This window comes from Pipistrellus hanaki, assembly GCF_964339955.1.
Source record: "Pipistrellus hanaki genome assembly, chromosome: 5".
NCBI lineage: Eukaryota > Metazoa > Chordata > Mammalia > Chiroptera > Vespertilionidae > Pipistrellus > Pipistrellus hanaki.
The window spans coordinates 80,638,042-80,665,789 of NC_140507.1; the positions used below are offsets into that span (position 1 = coordinate 80,638,042).

The 27,748-nt window shown below is 60.5% G+C and overlaps 3 protein-coding genes across 5 annotated transcripts; 2 read left to right on the forward strand and 1 right to left on the reverse strand.

Moving 5' to 3' along the window:
* The first annotated feature begins 900 nt into the window (after positions 1-900).
* Positions 901-10,407, forward strand: DDA1 (DET1 and DDB1 associated 1). Its single transcript, XM_084886066.1, has 5 exons — positions 901-1,063; positions 5,259-5,339; positions 5,561-5,612; positions 6,414-6,475; positions 7,875-10,407. Exons 1-5 carry the CDS (start codon positions 1,061-1,063, stop codon positions 7,983-7,985), a joined length of 309 nt encoding a protein of 102 aa, XP_084742192.1. The 5' UTR covers positions 901-1,060; the 3' UTR covers positions 7,986-10,407.
* On the reverse strand, positions 10,329-22,255 carry ANO8 (anoctamin 8). 2 transcript variants are annotated; one of them, XM_084885839.1, is made up of 19 exons: positions 22,211-22,255; positions 21,993-22,122; positions 18,814-18,924; positions 18,566-18,698; positions 18,253-18,391; positions 18,067-18,163; positions 17,300-17,416; positions 17,078-17,205; positions 16,832-16,993; positions 16,358-16,510; positions 16,126-16,252; positions 15,961-16,016; positions 15,804-15,878; positions 14,212-15,030; positions 13,802-13,993; positions 13,567-13,698; positions 13,348-13,458; positions 11,718-12,393; positions 10,329-10,936 (listed from the first exon to the last, which is right to left on the reverse strand). In XM_084885839.1, the coding sequence occupies exons 1-19, from the start codon at positions 22,238-22,240 to the stop codon at positions 10,578-10,580; spliced, it is 3,747 nt and encodes a 1,248-aa protein (XP_084741965.1). In that variant the 5' UTR covers positions 22,241-22,255; the 3' UTR covers positions 10,329-10,577. The 2 variants fall into 2 exon arrangements, with proteins under 2 accessions (XP_084741965.1, XP_084741966.1); XM_084885840.1 differs by lacking the exons at positions 21,993-22,122; positions 22,211-22,255 and adding an exon at positions 19,686-20,926.
* GTPBP3 (GTP binding protein 3, mitochondrial) lies at positions 22,030-27,549 on the forward strand. 2 transcript variants are annotated; one of them, XM_084885966.1, is made up of 9 exons: positions 22,030-22,251; positions 23,195-23,442; positions 23,537-23,623; positions 23,713-23,915; positions 24,110-24,182; positions 24,278-24,421; positions 24,558-24,723; positions 26,123-26,401; positions 26,575-27,549. In XM_084885966.1, the coding sequence occupies exons 1-9, from the start codon at positions 22,136-22,138 to the stop codon at positions 26,798-26,800; spliced, it is 1,542 nt and encodes a 513-aa protein (XP_084742092.1). In that variant the 5' UTR covers positions 22,030-22,135; the 3' UTR covers positions 26,801-27,549. The 2 variants fall into 2 exon arrangements, with proteins under 2 accessions (XP_084742092.1, XP_084742093.1); XM_084885967.1 differs by lacking the exon at positions 22,030-22,251 and adding an exon at positions 22,587-22,727.
* The last annotated feature ends 199 nt before the right edge of the window (positions 27,550-27,748 follow it).

A 27,748-nucleotide genomic window follows, 5' to 3' on the forward strand; every position in this document is an offset into this window, starting at 1 on the left:
GATAAGGACTCTTTAAAACATAATCACAAAATTTCTCACACTTAGAAAAAGTCAGTAATTTCTTAATATCATTAAATGTCTAAATTGTCACTTGTCTTACACATGTCACAACTTTCAGAGGTCTGAGAAAGCTTGCTGTGTTCTTAGAGTAATACTAGCTTCCACTCAGTAACTTATTCCGTATTTCCTATGTATTGGGTCCTGTCCTCACCAGGCTGTCACTTGAGGGGTGGGTGGGTGAGTGGTAGCCAGTCTGGACACAGCCAAGTCAGAGCTATGGGAGCCCAGAGAAGGCTCCTGATTTAGCTTTGGGGAAAATGCTGTTGGACAGATTCCTGGAGGGGGTAGCAGGGCCTAGACAGGACCCAAAGGGAGAGGGGACTGGACAGGGTCAGGATAAAAGGTGGACAAGGGAGGCAGGAGGGGCTCAGAATTTGGAGCCCAGGAGGTGGGTCTGGATCCATGGGGGGCTGGGGAGCCATGGGAAGTGTTTGAACAAGAGAGTCTGATTTGTGAGTTCAAAGACTTCCAAAGAGCTAGTGCGGGAGCTGTGTAGATATGCCGAAACCCCGGGCAGGCTGGTAGTGTTATGGTGGTCCCCGCGTCTTCCGGTGCTGCTGTGGGAACCGGATAAGACATCATCTTAAAAAACGTAGTAAACTAGAAAGAGGAAACACTGGCGGTACCTCCAGGACTTACGGACTGCAAATCCCAGGAGGCTTCGCGGGTGCGGCCTCCGCCCACTTCCGGATTTTATGGCCCTATCGCTTCCAAGTCCCGGGCGGGGTTCTGCTCCTTCAACCGAACTTGACCACGGAGAGAGGCGTGGCAACCAATGCATCCGTGACTTATCCGCATCTGGCCAATGCGAGCGCGCGGAGGCCGCATATCCCGGGGCGGGGCTAGAGGATGGGCCAATGACGGGAGGGCGACGCCGCCATCGGGGCAGGCTGTAGCGTGGCTGGAAGTTACTGTGCGGCGGCGGCGGCTAAGGAGGCGGCTGTGGCGGCGGCGGCGGCGGCTGAGGCAGTAGCTGAGGCGGCGACAGAGGAAGCAGAAGATGGTAAGGGCGGCCGCCAGGCCCGTGCTACCCCTCCGCCCCACAAAATGGCGCCGCGGGCCCACCCACCTCCAATAAAGCCCGAACCCCCCCGCCCCCCACCTCCCTGCCAGGCCCCTTCTGGCCCGGCCCCGCCCCTCTCTCTGACCTATGGCCTTCGACCCTGGGGTCCTGCGGAGAGCTTCCTGCTGACCCCTCCCTGGCTTCCCCGATCCCGACCCCACCTAGGATTCCAGGCCCGGGCACCTCATTCATTTCCGGGTCCCCTGAAATCGCCTGGGGGTGGGGAGGGGTCCCCGGAGATTCCCCAGCCCCAGCCTGGTCCTTTCGGCCGCTCCCGTTCAGTAGGGCGTGGGAGGCCGGTCTGGGCATCAGGGCGGGGGAGGGGGCTTGACATGGTGACACATGCGGGGCTTTGTCGCCAAAGGAAGTGCGACATCGCAGACTGGTCTGGTCCCCAGAGCCCAAGACCCCACCTCCACCATGCAGGGCCCTGACTTGCCCTTAAGGGGGAGCAGCTTCATCTCTCCGATCCCCAGCCCCCTTTCCTGGTGAATGTGAGCAGCAGTAGCCCAGGCCTCATAGGGTTGTGACAATTTGTAGGGAGTTGACATCATAAAGGGTTTAAGACAATGAACGGTTAGACAGATAAGCTGTGTGATTCAGGGTGGTGTCATTCTCTCCTGCCTGCCTTCACGCTTTGAAGTGGGGATAATGCCACCTGGTAGTTGGGCGTTTAAAACCCCCTTTGGGCAATTTGCTCATCCTGGATTTGGGTATGGCGATTCTTTGGGGTTAGGTCCCCCAACCTGTAAAGTGGGGTGGTCACCCCACCTGCCACTATTTGGCATCCCTGGGGCTGACGAGGTGATGGAAGCTTTTGTCTGGGTAACTCAAAAACTCAGGGCCCAGCCCACAAATCACAGTTCTTGGGATGTGGTGTGGGATGGGCAAAAGAAGACATCTGGTCAGGCAGGAGATGGGAAAGTGGGTTCCTGGAGTGTGGGTACTCAAGCCAAGCCTGGATTTTTTTAAAAAAATATATTTTTATTGATTTTAGAGAGGAAGGGAGGGAGAGAGATAGAAACATCAATGATGAGAGAGAATCATTGATCGGCTGCCTCCTGCACACCCCCTACTGGGGATTGAGCCCGCAACCCAGGCATGTGCCCTTGGCTGGAATCGAACCTTCAGTGCACAGGCTGACGCACTATCCACTGAGCCAAACCTGCTAGGTGTAGCCTGGGTGTTGTTGATTTGTCACTGCAACCTCATGGCCCACACCCAGTCTGTAACAGGGCTCTGCCGGCTCTGCCTCCAGCACACATCCCGAATCTGTATGGGTCCCCACCGCGGTCCCGGGACTGCCATCTCCTGCCTTGTTGCCTGCCCCAGTCGCGTCTCCTTTCCGGTCTCCTTTCTTCCATCCTGCCCCCCTGGCAGATCGCAATTTACCTGAGACTAGAGGGAGTTTTTGAAGATGGAAATGAGATCCTAACACTTTTCTAACTTGAAAAAGACTCCGGGGTCTTCCTTTTGGAACCAGGTGAAGCCCCAGCTGCCAGGCCCCCTGCCCGCCTCTGTGATCTCACCCCCCCTCTCTGTGCTCCTTCCCTGAGCTCCGGCCACGCCGCCTTGTTTTCACATCTTACACGCCAAGCCCCTCCCACCGAGTGCCTTTGCACATGTTCTGTGCTTGGGATGTTTTCCTGCCGTGAGCATCACCTCCCTGTGGCCGCAGTGTCTCTCTTCTCTTTGCACACCACTTCTTTCCTCCTCTCTCCGGTGGGGTTATCGCCGGGCTCTCAGACGGGGGTTGACATGCAGATGCTCAATGGATGGTTGCTGAGGCAGTGGGTGGCTTCCGGGCCCAGCTGTGGCTGGGATTTGTCTGGCCGAGGTGAGGATTTCTCCCTGTGTCTGAGGCCTTGTTTTTCAGCTAAGCAGACAGGAAGTGCAGGCAGAATCCTGTCTTTCTACATTGATTCAGCACAAATGCATTGATGCTAACAGGTGCCTCCTGGGGCTCTGTGCAAAGCTCTTTCCCTGTGTTGTCTTATTGAGACTCAGAACGACCCTGGGAGGGGCCCCGCTGTGACCCCCAGTTCACTGGCGCGGCTGCCAGATCACACAGCCCGGAGGAGCCCAGCCAGGACTGGGGGCGAGCCTGAGGCTCCCGTGTCTTCACCGCTCTTGTGGCCCCACGTGAGCCCCTCAGGCTCGGGGCGGAGTTCGCCTGCCGTACCCTCTGCCCTTAGGGGGGTGCCAGCCCAGCGAAGGAGGGGGACAAGTAGGCAGATGGCCTCCTTGGGGTACGGAAGAGGCTCTGGCAGAGGCCCTGAGGTGTGTGGCCAGGGGAGGGGCAGGAGGGGTTGTGAGGTGGAGAGGTTGGCAGGGGTTTCCCACACCGAGAAAGGAGGAGCATCCCTGGTTGGTGCACAGTATGGGCTGAAGGTGTGTAAGGAGGCCAGTGAGGACCAAGCCCAGCCGGAGCCGTGGGAGGCTGTGAGCCAGGACAAGGACCACTCCTCATGCTTCAGGTCTCCGTGCTGTGTCATTGCTGCTCGGCGGCCCTCCCTAACTCCCCCTCCCCCTCGAAGATCAGCAGACCAACTCTCCACTGCCTTGGGCCTCACACATCACGCTGTACCCTGTCCTCAGGGCCATTTTGCATTCACTGTGCCGCTGTTTGGTCACACCTGTGTCCCCTGCATTGGGTGCTCCTAGGGCCAAGAGCAGGTCCGCTGTGCCCTCTCAGTGCCCTGGTGCAGGCCTGCCACATAGTAGGGGCTGAAGACAGCCAGGTCTGGCTGCACGAAGCTGGCCCCCTAGTTCCCCCCCCTCCCCCTCCCGGATGGTTATTATAGCCTCTTGGGGCTCTGAGCCCTGGGGTTTCAGACAGGAACACTGAGCTACTGGCATGTCACACAACAGGAGCTTGGCTTCTGAGGTTGGGCAAACCTGGATTCAAATCGCCTTCCTCATTTTCTCGTTGGGGCCAGATGAGTGCCATGTGACCTTTCTGCCTCAGTTTCCTCATCCTAGGGTAGAGATTCCGGATCGGGAAGCCCCAGGCCCAGGACAGGCCATGTGGGAAACCCCTTCCTGGCGGTCCCACTCTAGGCATGATGACAGTGCTGCACTCCTGCTCCGCTGGGCAGCCACTCCCTGCCCACTCTCTTGGCCTTCATTCCTCCCTGGCACACCCATGCTCTGGTGCCTCAGTCTCCTGAGGTGGACATGCCCTCACTGACCTTTATTTGTCCATCTTGTGGTTGAGCCTCTCCCTCCTGCCCCCAGAGTCAGGGTCCTCCTGCTCCAGAGCCATCGCCCTTGCTTGCTCAGCTGACCCTAGAGTGTCAGGGACAAAGGACTTTTCAAGAGTTGGGCAGTGAATGAATTCTGTTGCTGGCTCCCAGCACCTTGTGGGCCCGAGACCTCTGGCGCTGAGTCTCTGCCCCAGGCAGCGGGTGGCAGGGAGGAACCGCCTGCTCTCTCTGTCTCTGGCCTTCACCCTGGGAGGCCTCCCCTCCTCATGGGGAAGCCAGCAGGTGTGGGTACCCCAGGAGCAGCTCCTGAGCTGACTCCAAGCTGCACAAAGCTTTAGGGAAAGTCCAGCCAACTTGGAAAAACCTGACGCTAACATACTGAAGTTGGATCTCTGAGTTTTCTTGGAATTCAGAATCTTGGGTTTCCAGTTCTGTGTTGTGGCAGCCTGTGTCCTGGCCGTGCTGTCCCCTTCACCCAGCCTTCTGGTCCGCACCCCCGTTTATTGTCACGCTGGTCCATGGGTTTCTTAGGGTGGACAGGACAGGGTGCTATTAAAAGTGGATAAACGGAGACAAGACCGGGAGTTTAACATTCAACAAGCATAGAGGACAGATCTACAGTTGGATGGTCTGACCCCCAACCTGCTGCTTGCTTCTGGTATGACTTTAAACAAATGGTCCATGCCCTCTGAGCCTCAGTTTCCCCACCCCTTGCCAGGCACAGCTCTGCTGTAAGGACTCTGAGGTAGAATGTGCACTTCCCCGGGGTTGGTTGCTTTTCTCTGGTTATTGCAGTGTGCACGTCAGATGGCCAACTCAAGCCTGTCTTCCGGGAAACGTACCTCAGGTCACAAAGCGGGAACCGGAAGTCGCCGGAAACCCCGCCCACCACCGCAGGTTTCTCACTTACCATTCTTCCTGTCTTTCAGGCAGATTTTTTGAAAGGACTGCCAGTCTACAACAAAAGCAACTTCAGTCGATTTCATGCGGACTCTGTGTGTAAAGCCTCGGTGAGCGCGGGTCCAGGGAGCAGGGGGAGAGGGGGCTGGGGGTAGTGGGCACCGCCCCAACCAGCACCTCACTAGGAACAGGGGCCGATCTTTAAGCCTGACCTCACCTAAGGTCTTCGTGCATCTTCCGATCTGTGTTGGAGGGTGGACGGCGAGTCAAGGGGTGAGGGCACCCTAGCCAACCTGCACCCCTAACCCTCCTCTTCTGGACCCTCCCTCAGAATCGACGCCCCTCAGTCTACCTGCCCACGCGCGAATACCCATCTGAACAGAGTAAGTGTTCTCTGTGAGGAGCCATCCAGGACACAGAGGAAAGGGTGGAGGGTGGTGCAGGTGTCTGTGGGACACTGGTCAGCTCCCAGACCTCGGGAGCAGTGGGAGGTGTGGCTTTCTCACAACCCTTCTCATCTCCACACGCTGGCATCCATATCCGGCCCCTCGTCTACCGCTCACCGACCCTCACCATCGCCTGGCATCAAGTCAGGTGTCCCCTGTCAGCTCCATGACACCCGCAACGAGTGCTGTGGGTTAGGGACCCAGCCCAACCGGGGTGGGCAGCATGGGGAGGGGTTGCTCAGGTGGAGGGCCGGCAGGGAAGGGCGTGGGGCCTGCCAGTGGGAGTTTCCGTGGCCATGGTGTTTTATTTGACCATGAAAAAGAATCCCCGTGGACCCAGCTGGTTGGCTCTGTGGTCACAGGCTCAGCTCTGTAGATCTGTGCTCCCGGTTGGCCTGGGTAGACACACATGTGAGTCTGCAGCCAGAGCTCCCCCCCGCACAGGGTGCAAACCCGAATGCAGTAATGGCCTCTGCATTTCTGAGAGAAAGGGATCCCAGAGCAGGTGGCTGAGCCCTGGAAGTAGCTTTGGGCTGAGGAGGGAAAACCCTGGCTTCCTGATCTCCCTGCTTGGGGAACTGACTGAGTGCCAGGAAGGCCACTCGGCAGAGAGGGCCCCGGAGGCCAGGGAGGGAGGAGCACTGTCCTGGGAGGGGCAGCGCTGGCCAGGAGGGAGGCGGGGCCATCTGCAGCCATCTCTCTGCAGCCTCTTCCTGCAACTTTGTCTTTCCTCCTCAGTCATCGTGACAGAAAAAACAAACATCCTTTTGCGCTACCTACACCAGCAATGGGACAAAAAGGTAAGGCACGTGGGGTTTGGGTGCTGGGACTCAGGGAAGCACAGCGCCCAGCACAGGGGCTTTGCGTTGGGGAAGGACATGGGTCTGGGAGATGGGTCTTGAGGGCTGAATAGGAGTTTGATAGGCAGTCCAGGAGAGGGAGCAGTGTTTCAGGAGGGAGTGGCTGTGGGCCGTGTAGAGGCTACAGAGCTCATGCTTAGGGATGGACAGGGGCTCGGCCAGCCATATCAAGGCTCAGGCATCTCCCAGGCCCAGTCCCACAGCCTGCAGCCTGCACAGACCTGGCGGCAGAATGATTCTAGTGTGATTATTTGGAATATTTGTTTAGTGGTAAAAAATACATGTCAGGCCGTACAAGAGGTTGTGGCTGCCATGGAAAGTCATCTCTTCTCCCCACTAAGAGGCTACCTTTTTTTTTTTTTTTTTTAATATATATTTTATTGATCTTTCACAGAGAGGAAGAGAGAGAGATAGAAAGCTAGAAACATCGATGAGAGAGAAACATCGATCAGCTGCCTCCTGCACACCCCCCACTGGGGATGTGCCCACAATCAAAGCACATGCCCCCGTCCGGAATCGAACCTGGGACCTTTCAGTCCATAGGCCGACGCTCTATCCACTGAGCCAAACCGGTTTTGGCGAGGCTACCTTTTTAATATGCAGGATGCTTTTCTCTTTATTTGTTGAAAATCTCTACATGTTGTTTTTAAGTGTTTTTATTGATCTGAGAGAGAGAGGGGGGAGCATCTGTCGGCTGCCTCCTGCATGCCGCCTATTGGGGATCACACCTGCAACCCGGGCATGCGCCCTGACCAGGGACTGAACTGGCATTCTCTCGGTGCTTGGGGTGACGCTCAACCGAGCCACACCGTCCAGGGCTCTACATGTGGTTTTATAACGAGCTCAGTTTGTTTTCTCACCTAACATTGAACATCTGGTAGCAACCTGCTCTGGGGAAGAGGAAGGGGGACCCCCTGATGAAGTAACTGCTTAGAAAACACAAGCTCCTTGCCCACACTGGCCCCTTCCTCAGCCCCACAGGCTTTAATTCTCCCAAGTGGGAAAGCAGATATTCCCGCACTGGGACCATTTTCCTCTCCGGTGGCCATGCGTGGGCTCCTCCGAGGGCTCACAGGGCCGTAGTGCTTCAGCAGAGTGCGTCGTTCCTCCACACGTTCTGGGCCACGTGTGGTCATTGTGAACCGCGGGGACTCCTTGCAGTGCCCGTCACAGGCCCAGAGCTCCAGGGCAGGGGCAGGACGGGGGTGGGAGGGGCTGCCCAGCCAGGGCCCTGGCTTTTCTGCCCTGCTCCAAGCCCGTATCAGTGACTCCTGCAGCAGCATTTGGAGAAGTCACCTAAGTGATGTCTCAACAGCCCTTCTCCTTCCCTACCCCCCAGAACGCTGCCAAGAAGAGAGACCAGGAGCAAGTGGACCTCGAGGGCGAGAGCTCAGCGCCTCCCCGCAAGGTCGCACGGACCGACAGCCCAGACATGCACGAGGACACTTAAGACTGATGCTCCCCCATAGGTGCCTCCTGTCTTGTCTGCTCCTCACCCGCCTGCCGTGTGTAAGCATCCTGCCCACCCTCCCCACTGGTTCGCCTACCCACACCCCGCCATGCACACCACTTTCAACCTCATAGGAGCCGATGTATTTATTTTCCTTGAGTCTTTATTTATGCTGTAAAATGTATCGAGCGATGGTTAAAGGGGATGTCAGACCCAGTAGTGTGATGTTGGTAGATGCTTCTTGAAAAACAACATTGTTATTCATTACTCCACCTCACCCCACCCCAAACCCCCTCCTCCTGCTCCCCAGTCCTTCTCTGGAGAACCAGAGTGTGTCTTCGAGTGTCTAGAGATAAGCCCTGCTGCAGCTGGGTGACGGGGGTGGGGCCCCTCTCCCCGCTTCCATCCCCTGGTCCGGCCTCAAAGACTTGGCCTTGACGCCTGTCCCTCCGGGATTGATGCCGTGCCCGGACCCTGTGCTGAGAGCGCGCCACAGGAAGAAGTCAACCCTTTCGGATCATTCTCTTACGTCATTTTATCATGGACTGGTGCGTGCTCAGTGTCCACCCCAATAAAAGGATCTTTCCTACTCGATCTTGAGTCTTTGCTCCACGTGCCTCAGCCTCAGAGGATGGAGGCACTGAGAGTTGTTCCATCATCACCGAGAGGAGCCAAGAGTGGCCCCGAGACCAGCTGGATCCTCTTGTGGGCTTGCCGCGGCCTTCTTGCTCAGAGCCAAGACCTGCCTGGACCCACCCGCCTGCTTTACCTGCCAAGTGTCCGTGAGGATCAGGACACCCCTCAAAGACAGTCCACACCAAGGACAGCTGTGGTGGATCCCACACCAGGACGTGTGACAAGCAGGGTGGCACTGGAGACAGCCCAGGCGGCCTGGTTTATGAGCTCCGGCTCCAAGAGGCACACGGAGTGCAGAGGAACATGGGGGCGCTCAGGCTCCAGGCAGGTTTGGGGCCTGAACACTGGGCCCGGGACCCCGGGGAAGGCTGCTCTGCCTCCACCGGCCGAGTGGGGGCTGTGGTATGAGAGGGCGGTGAGGGGATGGGCCACGGAGCTGGAGGGGGTGCGTGCCCCAGATTATCCTCATGGAGGATAGATGGCTCGGGCTTGGGCTGTCCAGCACCAGGCTCCAGGATAGCCGCTCAGTGGTATCATGGGGCCGGGGGGTTTTGCTCCCCAGTTCTGGGCGGTGTTCATACCATGGGCTCAGTGTTGGGTCCCTGTGGTCACAAGCAGGTGCTCAGAAATGCAGACTTGATGGTCTGTGCAGAGGTGGCTGAGTCCCTGGAAGCAATCTGACCCGCTAGGAACCCGGTCCCAAGGGCTGGTGTGACCATGGGCAGGCAGGTGGCGTTGCTGTTAGTGACTGAGAAGCTGTCGGGATGGGGCAGAGCAGGAGCAGGCAGCACCCGCACCCTTGCCTCCTTGGCCCTGGTTCCCCTTTGTGTCTTGCTATCCATAGTGGGGGTCCCACAGCCATTCTCCACCCAGATCTCTTGGGTGTGGACTCCTTAGCTGCCCACTCCTGCCTTTAGGTCCCTCCTACAATGCTCCCTCAGACACCAAACTCGGCCTTCCCACACCTCTGTGCCTTCGCACAGGCTGATCTCCTGCCTCCAGTGAACCCCAATTTCTCTTTCATGTCCCTCCACAGTGCCCCTTCCTCACACTGGCTCCCCCAGCTCTGGAGTGGGGCCCCTGTAGGCTCTGAGACTTCGGACGTAAGGAGGCTTGAAGAGTGGCCACGTCTATCCCTGACCACAGGGAAGTCCCAGTGATGGGTCTAACGGCCATTCTGCAGTGGGACATCCTAGCCACTCCCCAACTCCTCTGCCCAGGGATCTCTGAAACGCACCATCCCCTGAACATTTCAACTCGGGAGCAAGGTGCCTCCCGATCTCACGCCCCAAGTTCTTCCCGCTGCCCCTGGCTCCTCAGACGGCAGCCTGGGAGGCAGGTGTACGAGGAAGTGCAGCAGATAAAGGGGACAGCATCACCCCAGTCACCCTGCAGGCCTGGCACCCAAACAGCTGAGCTTTCTCAGCTCTTTGTCGGTTCTTCCTTTGTTTGGGAGGCTGGAGACTCCGCAGGCTTGAGGCTCAGGAGCTCCTCCCAGTGGCCTGGAGTCCGCTCCAAATCTGGGCCATTTCAGCGGGGGCACAGCTGGGAGTTTTTCCTGTGGCCTCCAGACCCAGTTCTTAGGAGGCGGCACCAAGGTTACAAGACAGGAGGAACACCGCCTCAGGCTCACCGGGCCCCAAGAGGCAGTGTCAGCCTCAAGCCCCTGGGCCCTGTGAACCCCATTTCCATGGCTCTGTCCTCAGGCACTGTTGAAATATACTTTTTATTGCATTTCTGCCGTTTTACAAAAATATGACAAAATAAATTAAAAACAAATAAATAATTGCCTGCTCTGTGTGTTTTCTGTTGTTGGGGGGTTCATTTCCCCCATCCTAGTCAAAAGGAAAACGGCAGATAGGGGGGCGAGGCCCTTGCCCCAGGAGGAGCCCACGGGAGCCAAAGCATGTTTTCTGGGCTATTGCATGAGAATAGGAAGGCAGGGCGCCAGGCCGGCTAGTGCCAGCCACTGGGCCAGCACACAGCCTGGGGGCTGGGAGAGGCTGAGGGGGACTCGGGGGGCTCGGAGGATGGTGGCAGAGGCAGAGGTGCGAGGCTGTAGAAGCTGGTGTCCCCTGGCAGGGGCTGGGGCGCGGGCGGGGGCCCAGCCAGGGCACAGGGTGGGCACTCCACACTGGTGGCAGGGGCCTGGCGGGGGGCAGTGCCTTCGCCCCCACAGACCCAAGGCCCATCCCACTGCCAACAGCTGGCGGGCGGTGTCGGGGGCCTGGGCAGAAGCGCTGGCGTTGATGGCACGGGGCTTCGGCTGCTGCGGGTGTGAAGGGCCGCGGTGCCCACTGGGGCCAGCGCTGTCCCTGCGGAGGTGAGAGGGCTGTTCCGGAGGATGCCGCCCCGCAGTCACTGGACCCCACTCAGGGCCCTGCCTGCTCTCCCTCCCAACTCCTAGGCACGGCAGGGCCTTATTGCTTCTGATCAGTTTTGGGGTTTATGTCCTGCCTGCAGCATGTGCCATCCGTCTGACTTCAGACCTAAGTCCCCCGTCCTGCAGCTTCACCCCTTGGGCTCCCTAGGTGCTGGGCTCCTGGCTGGGGTTGGGACCAGTGAGGTGAGAGAGAGGCCAGGGGTGAGGCCTGGGTCTCTGCTCAGTTTGTGGCTGCAGCCTGTGGCCAAGCTGGCCAAGCTCCCTGGTTGGGCAGCCTCAGGCCCTGTACCCAGGAAGGCCTCCTCCAACACCGGGCTTCAGGGTGGGGGCTTGCATAGAGGCCTGGGGGATCCAGTCCCCCCAGTTAGCTGGGTGTAGAGACGTATGGGGGGCGGGGAAGGCTGGGCCAGGTGGTGAAGGGGCCTCCCTCATCTCTGCTGGAGCTTGGCAGGCCGGGTGCCCGGGGAAGGCACCAGGACAGGGGGCTTTGGCATCCCTCCCTGAGGTGGGGAGGGTCAGGCACAGGGCTCCTGGCACTGGAGGGTCCTGGAGACTGAGCAGTCTTTTCTGAGGGGCTTTTAGACTCAGGTCCCCATCCGGGATCAGAGACCGGCCGCCTGTGTCCCCTTCAGCCCCGCTCCCCAGGCCTGGCGTCCCCACCGTAGCCCCAAATCCCAGCCCGGAGTCCCCACCCCCGAGTTAAAGCTTGTGACCTGAGCCTTCCTCTTCCGGCCGGAGGACATCTGGCTCCTCAGCTGCAGCCTCGTCCGCTGACCCACAGCGCTGGGCCCGGCCGCCGCCGCCGCCGCCGCTGCCGCCAGGGGTCCCTTCCAGCCGGCCCTGCCCGCCCACCCCGTTGGCCCCGGCCTCGGCCCGGGCTCCACCGCCAAAGGGGAAGAGCTTGCTGGCGTGGAAGGCCTTGGGCGGCGAGTGGCTGTGCTCGGAGTCCCGCCGGGTCTCCGGGGACTTGAGGAACTTGAGGAAGGCCGGCAGGCGGGTGTCGCTGCCTGTGGGCGACTGGGCAGGGGCTGGCCGCGCGGCGGGGCCGGGCCCGGCGCCCGCTATTGAGGACGTGGCCCCCGATGACAGAAACTTGCCCTGCAGCGGGATGATCTGCTTCAGCTTCATGACATTGTTGGGTGCCAGCAAGGACCCCGGGCGCTTGGGCCGCTCGGAACCGTGGCCACCCACCCCGCTGCCCTTGGCCTTGGCTGAGGCCTTCTCGGGGGCAGCGGGGTCCAGCCCCGAGCCTTCAGCCCGGCTCTCCTCCCGGCTGCCGGCGTCACGCTCCCGCCGGGCGTGGTGCTCCGTGTGGCGCTGGCGCTCCTCCTCCTCCCTCCGCTTCCGCTGCTGCTGCTGGTACCGGTGCTGGGCCTGGCGCTCGTGTCTCTGTGGGCAGAGGGGGCATCAGAGGGACTGGGGAGAGCGGGTGTGAGAGCTCTCAGTGGAAGTGGGGAAAGATCGAAACACGGATTGGGTGCTCACTGCATCTCTTGACCCACACCAGTGCTTCCTGAAAACTGAGGGGAGATAAAGAACATTTACTGGCCACCAACTGTCTCCACCCACGTGCCCGCACCGTCTTATTAACTGGGAGAGTATCAACAAATATTGGGCCAAAACCGGTTTGGCTCAGTGGACAGAGCGTCGGCCTGCGGACTGAAAGGTCCCAGGTTCGATTCCAGTCAAGGGCATGTACTTTGGTTGCAGGCACATCCCTAGTAGGGGGTGTGCAAGAGGCAGTTGGTCGATGTTTCTCTCTCATTGATGTTTCTAACTCTCTATCCCTCTCCCTTCCTCTCTGTAAAAAATCAATAAAATATATTAAACAAACAAACAAACAAACAAAAACAAATATTGGCCTCAGCAGTCTTCTGCTTTCTGGAAAACCGGCCAAGACAGAGCTGTGACAGGTACAGACCAGAATCCGCCCTGGCCAGCCCCGCTTGCTGCAGGCGGCTTTTGCAGTGTCAGTTCAGGTGTATGGGGTCACACGGGCAGCACAGACACAGGCAGCACAGACACAGGACACTTCTGTCCCCATAGAGGGCTCCGAGGGTTGACACCTGAGGGCTCATTTCTGAGGAATGCGGCAGAGGCTGGGCTTCCCGGAAGCATTAGCGGGTCCCTGATCCTGAATGAGCTGGCGGGGACTGCACGCTCAGAGGGCCAGCCCTGTGCTGGGGCCTCCGGGCTGCCAGGAGGGATCGGGTCCGTGCGGAGTGCTAGTTCTTACCCCAGGCTCTACACACTTGCCTTCCTGCTAAGGCCATGGCCACCAGCTAGGCAAGGAGATGGCCCCATGAGCCGAGGAGGTCAGCAGCCCCGCCCCAGCCCCAGTACCTTGAAGGCCTCCCGGCGCTGGTACTCGAGCTTGGCCATCTCCTCGGCCACCCACCCCGGGATGTCAGGGATGGCCACGTGGATGAGGTACTTGAGAAGCAGAGCGAAGTGCTGAGGCGACAAAGGAGGAGGCTGGAGGCGGCAGGCTCAGGGGTGCCCGCCGCCCGCCCGGCTTCCTGATCCAGCCGCCCCGCTTCCTCACCCGGCCCCCAGCCCTACCTCCAGCACCACCACGGACACGATGGCCGCCTCGGGGCTGAGCCAGGGGAAGAGGCGCTGCAGCTGCCCGCACTGGCCGATGAGATAGCAGTTGACGATGATGGCCAGGACGCCCATGGCCTCCATCACCTTCTGCAGGGGGACACGGGGAGGGGCTCAGGCGGGGCCAGCCCTCCTTCCCGGTGCACCCCGTCTCCCTGTGCACCTCAGCGTGGAGCCCCTGGCCCTCCCACACCTGCCACTGGCCGATGCTCTCCACCCGCTGCCCAAAGGGCCGCTGCAGCCCCGTGCACAGCTTGAGGGCGTCGCTGCGGATCTCAATGAGGTTGTTGACCAGGGCGCACAGCGCGGCCAGGGGGAAGGCGGACGAGAAGAGCACGACGTAGCCGAACTGCACGAACATCTCCTGGTAGTCCTGGAACGTGTCCTGCGGGCGGGCGCCTGCTCAGACCCGGGCGCTTCCTCTCTTCGACTGCCTTTCTCTGCCGAGACCCCCGCCCTCCGGTGATCCCACAGGGACCCAGGGCCTCCCCGCGGGCAGGCTCCCGCTCACACCGAGGGCCCGTTATCTCCCGAGACCTCCACCGTCAGGCTGCGCGCCCGCCCCTCTGAGGGCCCTGCCGCCACCCCGGACACCTGCCTCACCTCGTACTTCTTCATACAGCTCTCGAGCTCAGCCTGGGTGAGCTGCGGGGAGTGCTCCTCCTCGGGCGGGTCGATCCAAGAAGACCGGTTCTGCCGCCGCTGCTGCTTCTGGGCCAAGTTGCCGGAGCCCGTCTCCAGCTCTGGGCCCCCGTCCGGGCCCTGGTCGCGGCCCTCACCCCCCGCCCGGCGGAGCAGGACGGCCGGGGGCTCCCGCTCGGGGCTGCCGGGCGCCCCCTCCGCCTCGTCCTCCTCCTCGGCCAGCGTGAACACGCCCGGCTCCAGCCCCTTCTCCACCATGGTGGGGCTCCCCTCCTCCAGGAGGGCCTCGGCACTGGGGCCTGGCCGGCGACGCCTGACCCCCCGCTCCGCAAAGCTGACCTTCTTCAGACGGAGCCCGCAGTCCAGGAGGTCGCCCTCCTCACCTTCTTCCTCGTCCTCTTCTTCCTCCTCCTCCTCCTCCTCCTCTTCCTCTTCCTCCTCCTCCTTGCCCCCTCTCAATCCATTCCCTCCCTCCCCACCTTCCCCCGTGGGCCGCCGCTCCACTATGGCCTCCTCCTCCTCCTCTGGGGCCCCGCAGCCCCCGCTGAGACACCTGCGGCGCCCTCTGCCACCGCCGCCTCCGCCGCCTTCTTCGGCCTGGGGTTCGAGGTGGTAGGGTGCAGGGCGCCGAAGGCTGAGCAGGCCCAGCAGGGCCTGGGCCAGCTCCCAGGCGGCCTGCAGGCTGAGCTCGCCTCGGCCCAGCCGCCGGTACAGGTGTGGCTGCAGGACCTCGCGCACGTTCTGAAGGAACTGGCGGGTGATCAGCAGCGTGGCCAGCATCTGGAGGCGGGGAAAGGGGCGAGGAGAGCGTGCGTGGGGGGCAGGCAGGGCCCTGGGGACCAGGACAGGCTACGGGGACGGAGCCCCTCCCCTCCCAGAGCACATTTCCGGACACGCCCGCCCCCCCCCCTTCCCTGAACCCAATTCCTGACTCCACCCTTTGGAAGACACAGAGTCCCCAGCCTCTGCAGCCTCCATTACGGTCACCTGCCAATCACAGCCCGACCAGCCACAGAGCTCCTGGCCCGCCTTGCTGAGGGCTCAGGCTCACCCTGCTTACAGAGCCACCTGGGAGCGCAGCCGCGGCCCAGGGCCTTGCGGGGCTGCCACCTGCACCGCGCCAAGGTGGCCCCATCCCCTCGCAGCATGCACCCTGAGGCCCCCAGCACAGCAGCACGGCCTGCCCCGGCGAGGCCCCCAGGCTCGCCACCTGCCCCTACTTTGGCCCGGGCCAGGTGCAGGAGGCCCCGGAGGGAGAGGAGGAGCAGGTGGAACTGCAGGGCCACGAGCGGGAACAGCACCGCCTGAAGCTGCCGCTCGAGGCTCTGGGACAGGGACAGGACGAGCAGGAGCTGTGAAGGGACCGACGGACAAGCAGACGGACAGATGGGGGGGTGACAGGCAGAGAGGACACACGGATGGACGGATGGACAGAAAGGAGAGAAGGATGGAGGATGGGGGAGGGGCTGGAGAGCCCAGGGACCCCGTGGGCCAGGCCCGGCCCCCCGTTGGCCTCCGTGGGGGCAGGGCGCTGCCTCCAGCCGGGGTCTCACCTCTTTGAGGCGCTCCATGTCCTTGAGGTAGAAGCCGATGTAGAAGAGGCTCAGGTAGGAGTTGATGAACTGGAACTGCGGGAAGCAGGCAGCGGTCACCCCGCTGGCCCCGGTCCCCAGGGGTCCTGCCGCGCCCCGCCTGCTGGCTGCCACTCACCAGAACAACCTTGATAATGAGGTGCTTCTCGTAGGCGCTCTCCAGCCGGTAATTCTCTGGGGGGAGTCAAAGGGGCGAGTACAGGGGCGGCCTGGGGTCCCTGTGGGGATGGGGAACCTTCCTCCCAGGGGCTGGGCAGCGGGGGCCTCCCCTCCAGGAGCGTACCCATGTCGTTGAGCCAAATGGCGAGCTTCTTGTAGCCCTCCGCACTTACGCTGACCAGTAGGGCCAGCATGACCTTGGGCAGGAACCGGGCGAGGCGGGGCAGCCCCTTCACACTCAGCACCAGCTCCTGCGGGGGAGGGGGTTCGGGGGTCACCCCGGCAGCTGGGCGAGGCTCAGGCTGGACCCCCGATCCAGGCTGGGGCTGGGGATGGGGCTGGGGCCCCGAGATCACCTGCAGCTGGAAACAGCCAAGCATGAGCAGGAACACGCAGGCCAGGCAGGCGAGGCACAGGGGGACACTCACAAACAGCTGGAAGAACAGCCGCTTCCAGGGCGGGTAGTAGAACTCCTCGGCCCGCGTCACCGGGCTGATGCGCCGCACGCCCTGGTGGGGGGCAGGGGCCACGCCCAGCTGGGAGGCAGGAGGGCTGCCCCTGACCCCCCCCCCCTTACCCATCCTCTGAAGTCAGTGTCCCTCCAACATGCCCTTGCTTTCCCAGTGCCTCTACCCGAAGCCTCCTTCCCAGGCTCTGGAACCCCGTTCCCCACCTTTCTCCTCTGAGTATGCAGGTGTCCCCCCCACCCCTTCGGCACCCCCTTTTTGAGGCTGTAACTGGGTTTCACAGTTCCCGTCTTTGCTCCTGCAGTGCTTCCTGCCCCCCACTCCCATTCTTGGAGACCTCAGAGTCAGCAACGTCTGACTGACCCTGAACTGGGGTCGCGGCTCCTCCACGGCTTCCCCTGGCGAGTCCAGGGTCCCCCACTTGTAGGCCAGCTCTGCCCCCCTCCGTTTCCACTCCTCCAAGAACAGCGTGGACCAGACCACGTTGAACAGGGCGAAGACCACGCAGGACACGTCCTGGCTTGTCTGGGGGTGGCAAAGAGGATCCGGCTGTTATCCAGGCTGGCCCGGGAGGGAGGGTGTCTCGGCGCCCCAGCCCACGCCCAGCACCTGATCGGCTTCTGTGAACGTGTACAGGACGGAGCCGAAGACGGCTGGATACACCATCGCCGACGTGTAGAAGCCCAGCCAGGCAAAGTACATGGCGATCTTCACACCAAAATAGTCGCAGATCTCATCTGCAGGGGTGGGCAGCGGGCGGGCGGGGAGGGGCTCCCGGTTAGCCCCGCCCTCCTGCCGGGCCTCCCGCACACCCCCTGGCCCAGGCCACACCTAGCGGCTGGTTTTCACACACAGCCTGCACCCACGACTTCATGAGGCGGTTCAGGATGCGTTGCTCGTGGACCGGGAACACTTGCTGGATGATCCCGCGGGCCGCCAGCTCAGGGACTGTTGGGAGACAAGAATGGTGACCCTTTGGCCCTCTGCCTGTGCCTGGCCACATCCCTCAGGCTGAAACCCAAGTGTTCACGGCTTTCTGCCTGCTCTGAAACCTGCAGAGGCTCTCCCCCGGGGAGGAGTTCTGAGTTCTGGGTGCACAGAATATCTGTTTTTTTCCTCCAGAATTTGGGAGGTGCAGGCACAGGTGGGTAAGGGTGCAGGAAACCTAGAAAAATGGGGGTCCCAGCGGGGAACCATATTTTTAAATTTTTTAATAAAGCCACCTCGGTGCATTACTCTGTACGCCTGAGGAATGGTGCCACGTTGGCATCTGAATGTGAACTTGCAGCGGCTGGTTTCCTGGAGTGGAAACTGAGGCTCAGGGCCGCACAGCACAGCGTCCATGAGTGTGCGCTGTCCATGGTCCTGCCGCTCCCTGATCCCAGACCCAGGAAAGGTTTCCTGTGGAACTGCCATCTGGAGGCTAAGCCCCACCCTGTGCTGAGGCCAGGGATCCTCCAGCTCCTCGGGCCAGGCCCCACCCAACGCTCTGCCAGCCCAATTGTTGTAGCGAGGCCCCGCCCCCCCGCGGGGATAGGCTGTCTTCTCAGAGGCCCGCCCACCTCCCCACACGTGGGCGCGGGCCCCGCCCCACTCACTGATTGGCTGGTCCTCCAGGAAGCGCACGTTGTGCAGAGCCTCGCCCTGCTTGGCTCGCAGGTTCTGCAGCCAGAAGCGGATGATGCTCTGCCGCTCCTGCAGGGGACAGGGCGTGAGGACAGCGCGCAACGGCGAGGAACGCCTGCAGACTGTGCAGGGAGGTGCAGGGGGCCGGGCCGGCGCACCTGGGAGGTGAAGAAGCGGAGCTCACTCTCCACATTCTCGTAGATGAAGTCCTCCTCGCAGGAGAAGCCGCGGGTGCCCCCGCCGAACTCCGCCTTCACTGCTTTGCGCAGACCCAGCTCGTCGGCGCCTCGGAGTAGGCTGCAGGGATTCAGGGGGGAGCGGGTCACGGGGAGACCCTGGCTCCCTGTCCCGGAGGCAGGGATGGTGTCCCAGAGTCCAGCACAGGACGGCTGGACCTTGGCGTTGGTGCTTGGAAGGGCAGGGAGCTAGCTGGGTGTCGGGGTCAGCGGGAGGCCGGGGGCAGGGACTCGCCTCTCGTACGTGGCGGTGACGAAGAAGGCGTAGGCACGCGTGTGCCGGTGGTGGCGGACCTGCACGATGAGCTCAGGGATGCCCAGGCGGATGTGGTTCAGCAGCCACAGCAGCGTGTGGTCATCCGTCGTATCTGCGGGGGGAGGGGGGGGTTTGCAAGGACGGATGAGGAGTCTTGCCAGGATGGGTTTGAGGTCGCTCATAGACTCCCACTCAGGGAGCCACCGGGCGGGGGGGGGGGCAGGTACCTGGGAAGGTCATCAGCACGTCGCAGTTCTCCGTGGGCACCGTCTTCATCCACGCCTTGTGGGACACCAGGTACCGCCCCGCTTGCAAGAGCCGCTTCCCGAAAAGCTTGTCTAGGGAGGCAGGCCGTCCAGGCCGGGGTCAGGCCACTTCTGGGCCAGGAGCCCGGCCTCCAGCCCTTGCCCCTGCTCACACCCTCCCCACCGGGGCTCCTTCCTGGGCACCCAGCCTGGCTTTCAAGGCCCCGCGAGCCCTGGACCTGGCTTGTTTCCTCACCTTCAAGTCCTTGCACCGGCGGAACCCTCCTCCTCCAGGAGCGCCCTTCCCCCAGACCCTCTCCTACAAATCTTACTCATTCTGGAGGCCCAGATCCACCACCGAAACCACAACCGATGGGGCAGCTTACTTGCAGCCCTGAGCGCCTCCCCATAGTATGTCAAACGAGCCTTCCCGGCTGGGTGTGATTCTTACCCCCATTTCGCAGGCGGGGAAACTGAGGCCCAAAGGGTTTAAGTCACGCGCCCAAGGTCACCCCGCGGAGCTGGGGTTCGAACCAACCCAGAACTGTAGGATTCTATCCCCTCTGCGGAGAGGGACTCTCTCCAGCGCAGTCCTGCCTGGCCCCAATCGGTAGCCCCAGGGGCGGGGGACGGGCCTCAGCCTGCGGTCTGGGCTCCGGGAGGGGCGTGTCCGGGGCTCTGCGCAGGGACCCCCGCCCGCTGCCCGGCTCTGGTCGCGCCCGCCCCGCGGCAGCCGCAGTGCCCGGAGGAGCCGGCCCCTGGACCGAACTCCGGACCGGAGACAGCTGACCCCGATTCCCCTCCGGGTCCCGCCGCCGCGCGCAGCCCCGGCACCTGCACCCCGGACACCTTACCCAGAACTCCGGCCGCCGGGGCTGCAGGCTCGCCCTCTGGCGGGGGCCTCTTGCCGCGCTCGCCCTCCAGGGACGTCCCCCCGGGGCCAGGGATAGTAGCTTCGGCCATGGCGAGGGCGGCGCAGGGCAGGGCAGGTCAGCGGCCGCAGCCTGCCGGGGCGCCGGGGGTCCGCGGGCACATGGGGCCGGCGCCGCTCCGGAGCGCCCCGGAGGAGGAGACAAAGGCCGCGCCCGCCCGCCCGCGCCGGCGGCGTCTCCGCGTGCCCGGACGAACGCTGCTTCTCGTCCCCGCCCGCGCCGAACCCGGCCCCTCCGGCTCGGTCCCGCGCACGTCGCTCTCGGATTCTCGATTCCGCCCTCGTTGTTTTCTAGGTTCCGTTCTCGCCCGCCCGCCTCGCGTTCTGGTGCTCGTCCCCGCCCGCACCGCACAGAAGGTGCAGTCCCCGCCCGGTCCCCGCCCGCTCCAGATTCTGGGTCTCGTCCCCGCCCGCTCCGGATTCTCCTCCTGAGTCTCCTCATCTGAAGAGGCGCGTTTGGAATCTGAGATGGGAGTGGTTTGACTATAGAACAACAATACATTAAGCGGGGGAGGCCTGGTCTGGGGAGATGCCGGTAACAATAACGTCAACTGCCGCAGCAGGAATGTGAATAATTACAGCAGGTCCTGTCGCAGCCCTCAGCCCTAGATCACTGCCCAGGACGCCCTCACCCCCTCTTCCTTCCATCCACCCAGGGCATCCACCGGGATGTAACCGTCTCAGGAAGGACTGGATCGAGTTGCCAGTATGGCAAATAAAAACACAGTCCTCCCAGTTATTGTTTATTCTAAAAAATAAAAGGCCTTTCAAAGTGAGAAGCAAAAAGCATTTATTTGAGATCAATAAGAATAGCTATTTGGGATGGGCTGATGAGGGCAGAAGTCCGAATAGTGTTGCAATTAGGAAACAAAGGCAGTGAGTATTGAGAAAGAGGAGGCAAACAATTGCATCCACAGCAGGAAGGCGTTTCTATTGGTGCTGGTAATAGTGATGTAAACTCTAAACAATGTTGTAAAATTTCAGTCCAGTAGTCATACCTTTTTTTTTTTTTTTTAATCTTTGCAAATAGTTCTTCAGAAAATAAGTTTGCTTAGACCCAGTCCAAAGGTTATCTTGCCCTTTTTTAACATTCCAAAGGTTTGAGGCATAAGACATGTGAAGCAGTTCCTTTGGGATGGCAGCTTCTGCTCCATTTTCTCCCCACTTAAAAAAAAAAAAAAAATATATATATATATATATATATATATATATATATATATATATATATTAATTGATTTCAGAGAGGAAGGGAAAGGGAGAGAAACATCAATGATAAGAGAGAATCATCCATCTGCTGTCTCCTCTCTCCTGTCTCCTGCCTGCCCCCTACGGGAATCCAACCACCACCCCCGGGATGTGCCCTGACCGAAATCAAACCGCGACCTCCTGGTTCATAGGTTAACACTCAGCCACTGAGCAGCACCAGCCAGGCTTTTGTCTTTTTGTTTGTTTTAGTTTACAATTTTTTTTTAATTTTTTGTTTCTTTCCTTTCCTTTTTTCTGCTCCATTTTAAAGTGAGTCCATTTATATTATTGATACTTAAAAAAAAAAAATTGATGAGAGAGAGAGAGAGGAAGGAGCATCCATTTGCTGTTCCACTCATTTATGTATTCATTGGTGGCTTCCTGTATATGCACTGACCAGGGATAAAACCCGCAACCTTGGACGATGGGGCAAGGCTCTAACCAACTGAGTTACCAGGCCAGAGCAGTTTGTATTCCTTTTTACAAATGTGGATTTCAGATAAACGAATAAATCTTTAGTACGTCCCAAATATTACACGGACACAACATTATTCATTGTTTATCTGAAATTCACATTTCACTGGGCGTCATCCGGCACCCGGACTCCTGCCCATCTCTCTCTTAGAGCCCAGCGAGGGCAGGTGCCTGTTCCAGTTCTCAGAATGCGCACAGTAGACGCTTGATGTATACGTGTGTGACGGATGGAGCAACTCAGAGACAGCGAATGCATTGTTAGTCCCTTTCCTACAAAGTTAAAAGTTGGGCGGGGCGGGGCGTGGTAGAAAAGAGAACCCTAGCCTTTCCGACCGATTCTTTCCCAAATGCAGGTGCTCTGCCCGCCCGCTCCATCCAAGAACCGAAGAATTGGCCATGAGAAAGCGTCCCCGAGACCCCGCCCATCCAGTGCCAGGAATGCCACCATCAGCTCTTTATTCTGCTTCGATCCCACGTTCTAGGTTAACCTGAAAGTAATCGCGAGACTCACGTTTCTGGCTTTCGATGGGGGAGGAGGGGGCGGGGGTCCAGAGGCAGACGACCTTCAGCTCTGCAGGAGCAGGCCTGGCCAGTGGGGAGAGAGGGCTGTGCTGGGGGGGTTCCAGGAGGCGACCTTGGAGCTAGGCCCCGAGGATGCATTTGTCAAATGAGGAAGGATATTGGAGGCCGAGGGAGCGGCGGGAGAGAAAACTGGGAAGGGATGCGAACCTGGAGAGCCCCGGGAAAGCAAATGGGCATCTTCCCAGAAGGTTTGCCCTGCGCCGGAACTATCCCCCTGGGCCTCAGAAATGATCATGCTACCGAGTAGCTTGATCGAGAAACTGGACTCGAACTCTCCCCTCTCTAATTCCCACCCCGCATTTCCGGTGTTTCGGATGCCCGCAAGCTCTAGGATCTTAAAAATCCTGTCTAGTGTTGCTCGGGGAAACGATTTCGCTGCAACCCCACGTGAAGGCCCCGCCTCTTTGCCAGGCACCAGCCAATAGGAACGCAGATCCTCGGTGGGTTGGACGGTGTGTCTGTTCAGGGGGCCAATGGGAGCTGCGAATCCCTGAGCACTTTGCCCCTCGCGCCGCGGAGTGGGCGGGGCCTCCTGTCGGGGACTCGCCACCTCCGGGCTGGGCTGGCGGGCTGGTCGCCGCGGGGAATCCATGTGGCGGGGGCTCTGGACCCTGGCAGCCCGAGCGGCGCGTGGGCCTTGCAGATGGGATGACCGGGGGAAGCGGTGTGTCTGCTGGGGCATTGCTTGGGCTGTAAATCCTCTCCGTGGATGGGGCTTGGGGGCTCCGTTCCCTGCGGCAGAGCCAACCTCTGAGTCCCGATTTTTGGAAAGATTCTTTGCAAAAATCGGGACTTTTTTAAAACGCCGCGGGACCCGGGAAAAATAGTTAGAAATCTGGACTGTGCCGCCAAACGCGGGACGATCTGGTCACCTTACCAAGCCCCAACCTACTCCGCCCCCTGCCGAGGTCACCTGGCCTCAGGGTCCTCAATCCGGTCACCCTCTGACCTCAGGGTCCGCAGTCCGTCACCCTCTGGCCTCAGGCCCTCGGGGCTCCCCACCTCCACCCCCAGCCGCAGAGCCTGCTTCCACTTGGGGCATTTCTCCGCTGTCAAACCCTCGACCCAGCCTCCTGCTCTGCGGCAGAGCCTGCCTCCGCGATGCACTGACTGTCCTCTCCCTTTCCCCAGACCGTGCGTGCGCCAGAGCAGCGGTGCCGGGGCTCCCGGGTCCGGGGCCACCATTTTCGCGCTGAGCTCCGGCCAAGGCCGCTGTGGCATCGCGGTGATCCGGACCAGCGGTCCTGCCAGCGGGCACGCCCTCCGGAGCTTGACTGCGCCCCGGGAGCTGCCGCGCGCCCGCAGCGCCAGCCTGCGCCTGCTCACCGACCCCCGCTCCGGGGAGCCGCTGGACCGCGCCTTGGTGCTCTGGTTCCCAGGTGAGGGTCCTCGGACCCCCAGCCTTCCGTAGCTCCCAGGACCCAGTAAACCACCGCAGGCTATATATATGCCCTCCCCTCCTCCCCACACTAGGTCCCCACAGTTTCACGGGTGAGGACTGTGCGGAGTTCCACGTGCATGGAGGCCCGGCTGTGGTGAGTGGCGTCCTGCAGGCCCTGGGTGAGTCTTCAGCCTGGGGTCCGAGGTCTGGCCCTGCCAGTGGGCCTGGGTGGGGGGCCAGGGTCTCAGCACCTGCGACCATCCCGCAGGCAGGGTGCCAGGGCTGCGGCCTGCGGAGGCGGGCGAGTTCACCAGGCGGGCCTTCGCCCACGGGAAGCTGAGCCTGACCGAGGTGGAGGGGCTGGCGGACCTGATCCACGCGGAGACCGAGGCCCAGCGGCGGCAGGCCCTGAGGCAGCTGGACGGGGAGCTGGGCCAGCTCTGCCGTGGCTGGGCAGAGACGCTCACGAAGGCAAGTCCCCGTCTGCCCCTTCCCTGCCTCAGAGCTCCCCACCTGCCCGTCCCCTGGAGGAGAGCTTCTGGCCCACGAACCTCCGATCTGACCCCTAAAGTCCGGCTGGACCTGGGCAAAGTGGGGGTGGGGACGGACGGACGGCTGGGGGATAGGTTCCTGGGTGGTGACACCGCACACCTCCCCTCCCCCAGGCTCTGGCCCACGTGGAGGCCTACATCGACTTTGGGGAGGATGACAACCTGGAGGAGGGCGTCCTGGAGCAAGGTGTGTTTGCCTGGGGCTCACGGGTGGGGACACCCGGCATTGCAGTCCCTAGAAGCCCCCTCACTCCCTCCTCTCTGCTTTCCTTTCCTCCACAGCCGACAGCCAAGTGCGAGAGCTGGCGGTGGCCCTGGACATGCATCTTCGAGATGCCAGGCGCGGGCAGAGGCTGCGCTCCGGGGCGCACGTGGTGGTCACCGGACCCCCCAACGCGGGCAAGAGCAGCCTAGTGAACCTGCTCAGTGCGTGCGGGGTGGGCAGGGCGGGGCCGGGCCGGGAGGATAACAGCTCTCCCTGCCAGGGACTGGAGCTTGGGAGAGGGGCTCCCTTGTCTTCACGGACTTCGGCCCTTTTCTCTGACCCCCTTCCCCTCCCCAGGCCGGAAGCCGGTGTCCATCGTGTCGCCGGAGCCGGGGACCACCCGGGACGTGCTGGAGACCCCCGTGGACCTGGCCGGGTTCCCGGCGCTCCTGAGCGACACGGCAGGGCTGCGGGAGGGCCAGGGGCCCGTGGAGCAGGAGGGTGTGCGGCGCGCCCGAGAGAGGTGGGTGGGCAGACAGGGTGGTGGGAGAGGGAGATGTGGCTCTTCCTTTCCCTGCTGTTCTTCTTCTTCTTCTCCTTCTCCTTCTTCTCCTTCTCCTTCTTCTCCTTCTCCTTCTCCTTCTTCTCCTTCTCCTTCTTCTCCTTCTCCTTCTCCTTCTTCTCCTTCTCCTTCTCCTTCTTCTCCTTCTCCTTCTTCTCCTTCTCCTTCTCCTTCTCCTCCTTCTCCTTCTCCTCCTTCTCCTTCTCCTCCTTCTCCTCCTTCTCCTCCTTCTCCTTCTCCTCCTCCTCCTCCTCCTCCTCCTCCTCCTCCTCCTCCTCCTCCTCCTTCTTCTTCTTCTTCTTCTTCTTCTTCTTCTTCTTCTCCTTCTTCTCCTTCTCCTTCTTCTCCTTCTCCTTCTCCTTCTCCTCCTCCTTCTTCTTCTCCTTCTCCTTCTTCTCCTTCTCCTTCTTCTCCTTCTCCTTCTCCTTCTCCTTCTCCTCCTTCTCCTTCTCCTCCTTCTCCTTCTTCTCCTTCTCCTTCTCCTTCTCCTCCTTCTCCTTCTCCTCCTTCCTCCTCCTCCTCCTCCTCCTCCTCCTCCTCCTCCTCCTCCTCCTTCTTCTTCTTCTCCTTCTTCTCCTTCTCCTTCTTCTCCTTCTCCTTCTCCTTCTCCTTCTCCTCCTCCTTCTTCTTCTTCTTCTTCTCCTTCTTCTCCTTCTCCTTCTCCTTCTCCTTCTTCTCCTTCTCCTTCTTCTCCTTCTTTCTCCTTCTCCTTCTCCTTCTTCTCCTTCTCCTTCTTCTCCTTCTCCTTCTCCTTCTCCTCCTCCTCCTCCTCCTCCTCCTCCTTCTTCTTCTTCTTCTTCTTCTTCTTCTTCTTCTTCTTCTTCTTCTCCTTCTCCTTCTCCTCCTCCTCCTCCTCCTCCTCCTCCTCCTCCTCCTCCTCCTCCTCCTCCTTCTCCTTCTTCTTCTCCTTCTCCTTCTTCTCCTTCTCCTTCTTCTTCTTCTCCTTCTTCTTTTTAAATACATTTTATTGATTTTTTTACAGAGAGGAACGGAGAGGGATAGAGAGTTAGAAACATCGATGAGAGAGAATAATTGATCACCTCCTCTTGCACACCCCCTACAAGGGATATGCCCGCAACCAAGCACATGCCCTTGACCGGAATCGAACCTGGGACCTTTCAGTCCGCAGGCCGACGCTCTATCCACTGAGCCAAACTGGTTTCGGCTTATTCTTCTTCTTGAATCAGAGGTTTAACCAGGGACTCTGTGATTTGGGGAGAGCAGCCCTGCGATTTTGGCCTCTGCCCGCATGTTCGGCCCCACCCCTGACACTCAGCTCCATCCCTGTCCCCAATGCTCTGTCCCGCCCCCACACTCAGCCCAATTCCTGAAACCGCTCTGCTCTGGGGTCCCTTCTCAGGCTGGAGCAGGCGGACCTCATCCTGGCCGTGCTGGACGCCTCCGACCTGGCCTCTCCGTCCAGCTGCGACTTCCTGGACACGGTCGTCACCCCCGCCATAGCCCGGAGCCCCGGCGGGAACGGCCAGCGCCTCCTGCTGGTGCTGAACAAGTCGGACCTATTGCCCCCCGGGGGTCCGGACCTCAGCCCTGAACTGCCCCCGCACCTGCTGCTGTCCTGCCTGACCGGGGCGGGGCTGGACGGCCTCCTGGAGGCGCTGAGGAAGGAGCTGGCTGCAGTGTGAGCCTCGCCTTGCCCACCCCACGGCCTCTACCCACGTTCCAGTGCGGGCTGAGCCTCGGCTCTGGGCACGCGCCTGCCTGCAGCCTCCGTTTCTGTCTCTGCAGAATGAGTGTGCTCCCCCCCCCCCCCACTGTAAAGCTGAGGGAGACCATGTTCTTTGTCGCTCGCAGGTGTGGGAACCCGTCCACTGGCCCACCGCTTCTGACGCGGGCCAGGCACCAGCACCACCTCCAGGCTTGCCTGGACGCCCTCGGAAGCTACAGGCACGCCCCCGACGTGGCGCTGGCGGCCGAGGCGCTGCGCGTCGCCCGCGGACACCTGGCCCGCCTGCACGGAGGAGGGGGCACCGAGGAGGTCCTGGACATCATCTTCCGGGACTTCTGCGTGGGCAAATGAGGGGCCGCTGCCGCTCGGACCAGGCTGGCGGGACACCGGGAGCCTCGCGACGTCTGGGAATGGCTGAGGCCAGCGGCCGGCAAACTCATTAGTCAACAGAGCCAAATGCCAACAGTGTTTGGTTCTGTTGACTCATTGAGAAATTTCCGATTGACATTTCTTGGGAGAGCCAAATTTTTTAAACTTCAACTTCTTCTAACACCACTTCTTCAAAATAGACTCGCCCAGGCCGTGGTATTTTGTGGAAGAGCCACACTCCAGGGGCCAAAGAGCCGCCTGTGGCTCTCGAGCCGCAGTTTGCCGACCATGGGCTTAGGCCAAGCGAGGTTTTCACTTCCTTGGGGAAGAACTTGACCCAGAACATGAGTGAGCTCCCTATGGCTGGTGGTGACCACGCTCTCACTGGCCAGATTCCCCCACGGGGGCTTGCTGGGGTTCAGGCCCTCGAGGGGAGCTGAGCAGAGGTCCCAGGGGCACCTCTCCTGTGGGAGCAGCAGTGAGGGTTGGCAGGGAGTTAGAGTCTCAGGGGTCTTTTTTCATAGTGTTAATGTACTTTGTAACAAACCAAAGGAAAAAATCTCAGGTGATCCGGAAACGTGGAAAACTCACCACCACCGCTGCCGTTGGTGTCACAGCATAACCTGTGTCCTTCTAGAACTTTCTTTGAGTGTTTGTATACTTGTGAATGCACCTGTAAAACATGTTTTATCTTGTATATTCTCCATAAACACTGTGTGTTTATTGCTCTGCAGGTTGTCATTCCTTTTTCAATATTCATCTTGGGACTTTGTCTCTTAAAAGTGACTTGCAAAATCCTGCGGGCCCTGCTTCCTTTCCAAGATTATTCGTCTCTGTCGATTGATTGATTGATTGATTCCTTTGCTCACTTAGTGACTATTTACCAATAACCCTCTATGGTCTAGGATTGTACACATATTTTACTGGGTC